Source organism: Egretta garzetta, unplaced genomic scaffold (genome assembly GCF_000687185.1).
Source record: "Egretta garzetta isolate BGI_Z169 unplaced genomic scaffold, ASM68718v1 scaffold780, whole genome shotgun sequence".
NCBI classification, from domain to species: domain Eukaryota; kingdom Metazoa; phylum Chordata; class Aves; order Pelecaniformes; family Ardeidae; genus Egretta; species Egretta garzetta.
Genome location: NW_009258288.1, coordinates 109,178 through 114,064, shown reverse-complemented (window position 1 = coordinate 114,064; position 4,887 = coordinate 109,178). Strand labels below are relative to the sequence as shown.

The window sequence follows — 4,887 nt, the reverse complement described above, 5'->3', positions numbered from 1 at the left end:
GCAGACTTTTTTACAGGGCAAAGACACACCGACACCTACTTGGTCCACATAATTGATGATTCCTTGTTCTCCTCCGACCAGATTCGAGCAGTCCAGTCGCCGACTGTCAGGAAGATTTTGGGGTAGAAAGGGTTCCTGGCCAGCGCGTAGACAGGTCCGTGGTGGCCGCTGTAGGTGCTGGTGATTTTTTCGGGGGGTGTTTTGGCCTTGCGGTTGCAGGCGATGACGATGCCCTGCTCTGTGCCCACCATGAACTTGGTGGGCTGAGGGTGGGAGCAGGAGAGAGCAGCCGTCAGCGGGCTGGGGACCCCACGGTGCAGGGGGCAGTGGGGCAGCAAAGGGCTTTGCTGTCGGAGCAGGATGGAGCCCGCTGCAGCCAGCGCCTGGGGAGAGCGGAGCCCTGGGACCCGCCTTGATCTGGGGGATTTAGAGACTGAAATGGCAGCGAGACCCTGTGTTTTGGGAGAACATCAATTTCTAATTCTTAAAGATGGATGAAAACACACTGCAAGCTGCAGCACGGTGCTCTGGGTCACGCTGGGGATCAGACGCTTGTGCCGTGCCCCCGGAGCCCTGCCCGCAGGGGTTCAGCTCGGTTCGGCAGGGCTCATGCTCCTGCCCAGGTGGGGACACTGGTTGTGTGCAGGCAGGGCGACCCCAAGGGCAGGGCAGGGAGGCTCACCATGGTGGGCTCGAACTCCAGCGCGACAGCACCCAGAGCGTTTTCCAGAAGCCCTTTCCGGGTGATGTCCAGGACCAGCGTCTCGGTGGGCTCGGACAGCTTGCGGATGTCCCACCACAGGACCTGCACGGGACAAGCAGCGGGAGGGAGCTGCAGGGCAGGGGCTGCTCCCTGCTCAGCTGTGGGCACTGGGGAGCCGAGCGTCCCGGAGCCAGGTCTGGGGGCCTGGTTCCCGTGCTGCCATGGCTGCGAGGGGCAGTGCAGGCAGGGGAAGCTCTTTTGGGCCATCAGTGCCTGCCAGTGTGGCCCCCGTGTGTGTGCCTGGCACCCTCCCTGCCCCTGCCCCTTACCTGCCCGTCAGTGGAGGCTGAGAAGCACTCGGTGCCCGTTTTGGACTGCAACCAGATGGCTCCATAGACGGGGTCCCTGTGGCTGACCTCCACGGTGGACACCTCCACGGGAAGCCCCCCTTTCCTGGTGTCCCAGTAAGCTGGGAGGAAAAGGTCAAGATCTGCACTGGCTCCCTTGCCCGGCTCCTTTGCTTGCCATGTGCTTCCCAAGGAGCTGCTACCCCACTGTCCAAGCCAGAACGGGGAGCAAACCTCACCGGGTGCTCCCCCCGTGCTTCCCAGCCCCAGAAGAACCACGCATGTGCCCCGTGGGCCGGGAGCTGGCTGCTGCGATCGCTTGCAGGGCCGCCCGCGCCGAGGGGTAATGCAATTTGCACCTTCTGCAAGCGCCGAATTAGATAGTGGTAACATACTGAATAGCCGCAGCACTTCTTCAGCGATCATCTCTCCCTGGCAGATGTGCTACAATCCCCAGAGACAATAAATCCCCCCCAGCTCCCTCCTGCTCTGCACAAGGGGTTGCAGCAGGACCAGACGTGATCTAAGCAGCTCCCAGCCCCCTCCTGTCAACTCCAAACAGTGGCTCTTACGTTCGACGCTGCTAAAAATCAGCCTGTGTGCCCTGACCCCTCCGTGCTCCCCTCCTGCGTGCCCGAGGGGTGCTGGCTAACGAAGGCAGGTCCCCCAGGGACAGCAGCAGCCGTCCTTCCCTGTCTCTGCCTCTGACATGCGGCAGAGGGCAAGCCACAGCGCCGGACCGGCTGCGGGTCAGCAAAGGGTGGGCAGCCGGGCCGCGGTGGCAGCGAGCTGCATGCACTCCCTCTTGCTCAGTTCTAATTAGGCAATTGGATGTGACAGAGTGTGCTCTGCTGGGCCCGTGCCACACGCCTGGGGAGCGCAGCAAAGGACGGGGTGAGATCCCCCCCCCCATCACCTGCGGAGCGTGCAGTAACAGCCCCGTAATGCATGCCCTGTCAGATCTGATTGCCGCTGCAAATGGCAAGGAAAACATCAAAATGAGTGCAATTAAATCAAAGGGCTCGCGTGGCCAAGTCAATAACAGAGCCATCAATGAAGCTGGCAAACGGGGGCCCTTTTCCAAGCGCTCGAAACAACAGCGCAAGAACAATTCAGTGCGTGAAACAATGGCAGCTCTCCTGGGCTTTTGCCCTGCAAAGACTTAGGGCTGTGGGCGAGGTGGGAGCACAGCACGGGTGCTGCTTGGCCGACCGATCCAGCAATCCCTGCTGGGCTCTTGCTGTGGCTGCAGCCACCTCACTGCCCCGAGCTCCCGAAGGGCTCCCAGGCATGGTGTCCTCCCCTCCCCGGGTACCTGCGGAGGTGAGCACATGCCTGTCCTCCGCACACCAAGCCCCAGGGCTTCTGGCCATGCTCGGGATATTCCCAGCCACAGCACTAACGACATTATGCCCTTTGTGAGTGTAGCAGTGCTGGAACCAGGCTCTTGCCGAATGAAAATGAAGCCAGGCCCTCGTTAGTACGGCCTGATGCCTAATCCATCTTCCTTACCCATCTGCCCATTGTAGCATCCTCCCACCAGGACGTGCGAGTCTTTGGGGTTGTATTCCAGGCTCACGAGAGGGGATGACGGCTTGAGAACGAGCTCCGGCTTGTTGGGGTTTTCTGCCAAGAAGAACCAGGCTCTTGCCGAATGAAAATGAAGCCAGGCCCTCGTTAGTACGGCCTGATGCCTAATCCATCTTCCTTACCCATCTGCCCATTGTAGCATCCTCCCACCAGGACGTGCGAGTCTTTGGGGTTGTATTCCAGGCTCACGAGAGGGGATGACGGCTTGAGAACGAGCTCCGGCTTGTTGGGGTTTTCTGCCAAGAAGGGATGAGAAAACAGCAAAGTGCAAAGGCAGCCCAGAGGGCGAGCACTCCCGCCTCTAAACCAGCCTCCCGACACCGCATCCCGCTCCTCCACGCCTGGCTCCCTGCCATGCCGGTGCTTGCCCAGCCGTGCTGGATGAGGTGGCCACGGCACCAGGACCCCTTGCCTTACCCAGGGAAAGGAGCTGACCTGAGCCTGCCAGCCTGGGGACAGACCCTTGGTAGCCCAACCCCCAGAATCCCAACCCCTCTTGGTGTGTTTCACTCCAAAATACAGCAGGTCTGAGAGTTTTGGACAGAACAGGGCAGTTCGAAGCCTGGGCTTGTGCTGCCTCTTTCTTAATCAAGCACGAGTGAATCATATAAAAAGCAGAACCACGTAAGAGGAGTGTGGCTCAGCTGCCTGTTGTGGTCACAGGCGCTCTGGCTCATGAAGTCATGTAGTGGGATTTTAGCGGTTTTTTTCCACCTGTTGGGCAGCTTTCAGGTCCCATTTTTCCCCTTCTCTGCATTGATCTGTGGGCAAAGCAGAAACCGAACCCCCATCCACCCCCTCCGCAGCACTGTGAGGCTTCATTCCGCGCTTTGAAGACACAAAGTGCTTCCGCAGCGGCAGCATTACTAACTGGTGAGTCTTCCCTTCCCCTTACCAAGGTCCCAGATGTACGAGTCAAAGCTCATGTCTTTCGTGTTTTGCTGGAACTCCAGGCTGGAATAAGCCACTGCCAGTTTCTTGCATGTGTCAGGGTGCCAGGAGAGATGTGTGGCCGTCCTCTTGGTTACATTTGGGTCCCTTTTTTGATAACAGGACATCAAAGCAAGATGTTAGCTTGCTAACAGCTTTGTCACGCCCTGGGATGACTGTCTCCCAAAGGAAACTGTGGGAATCGCAATTAAAACAAGCTGCAGCCCTTGAGCATCGAAGTGCGGGAAACGATTTGCTTGGGGGTTGGGCGGGGGGAGAAGAGTCGATGATTTAATAAAGTCTTTCCAGTTATACGTTTCTAAGAATCCAATTATGCTACTGGATCTGACTTCTAGAAATGACCTACCAGCCCCCGACATTTGAAAATAATCTGAGGCACACACAATAATAATAAGAAAAAAAAAATCCTGTCTAAAGCACTGCTAGACGATGCTCAAAGCTGTGTCTGCCCTTGGCGCGCGGTGCCTATCTCCAAAGGGCCTGGGCAGGGCAGAGGGCAGGGAGGGGAGGAACAGACGGCGTGATGGAGCGGGGGGGCAGCAGTGGGTGTCTCCATCCATGAACCGATCCAGCGCCACCCTAGAGCCGCTGGGTTTTCCACCTCCTTTGCATCCAAAGGCAGCTTCATATGCAGTAACCCGCTATGGAGCTGGAGGGCCCGGTGAGCCCCATGTGTTGTGGTACCTGATGACATTGATGGTTTTTGCGGAGGGGGGCTCGTCTTCCACCTCTGCCATCTCCTCCTCACCAAAGTACTCCTCGTAGATGTTGATGGCGTTGTTCTGCTTGACGCAGTGCTCCATCAGCTGCGGGGAAAGCACAGGCAGAGGCCAGGCCTCTGGGGAGCTGCCCGGGAGAGGGAACCGGCAGCACAAGGGGGCTTGGGGAGCAGGAGGCGAGGCGGGGGGACGGACGGACAAGGCCTTACGGTGCCGAGGTGCGTGATGGTGTTGACGTAGTTTTCATCTTTCTCCACTTTCTTCCTGAAGCGGATGGTTTGTTCCACCTCCTGGGGGTTGACGTCTTTGGGCCAGCCACCCTCTGTGTGGTTGACGCCGCGGGATTCCACCTCCACCCGCTCAGTGTTGACCTGGGGGGGTGGCACGGAGAAAGCGGAGTATGAGATCAAGGCAAACGGGTACAAACCATAATTTTTCCCCTTTGCACGGCACTGCCCGGCAGAGCAGCAGCCCGGGAGGCCCTCGAGGGCTGGCGGGCAGCCCTCACCTCGTGCTCCGACATGTCGCTGGTGTGCTGGACGTAGCTGTCCACGGGGTTCCTCCGGAAAAGCCGCTG

General features: G+C 58.8%; 1 protein-coding gene across 1 annotated transcript in view; it reads right to left on the bottom strand.

Annotated features, from left to right (window-relative positions):
• DNAI2 (dynein axonemal intermediate chain 2) overlaps window positions 1–4,887 on the bottom strand; it is a 10,362-nt gene that overhangs the window by 2,060 nt on the left and 3,415 nt on the right. The window contains exons 2-9 of the mRNA XM_009637312.1: window positions 4,819–4,884; window positions 4,520–4,681; window positions 4,276–4,397; window positions 3,536–3,678; window positions 2,763–2,876; window positions 1,033–1,172; window positions 683–805; window positions 40–263 (exon numbers count right to left, since the gene is read on the bottom strand). Coding sequence (XP_009635607.1) covers window positions 40–263; window positions 683–805; window positions 1,033–1,172; window positions 2,763–2,876; window positions 3,536–3,678; window positions 4,276–4,397; window positions 4,520–4,681; window positions 4,819–4,884 — 1,094 coding nt within the window. The remainder of the gene's footprint in view (window positions 1–39; window positions 264–682; window positions 806–1,032; window positions 1,173–2,762; window positions 2,877–3,535; window positions 3,679–4,275; window positions 4,398–4,519; window positions 4,682–4,818; window positions 4,885–4,887) is intronic.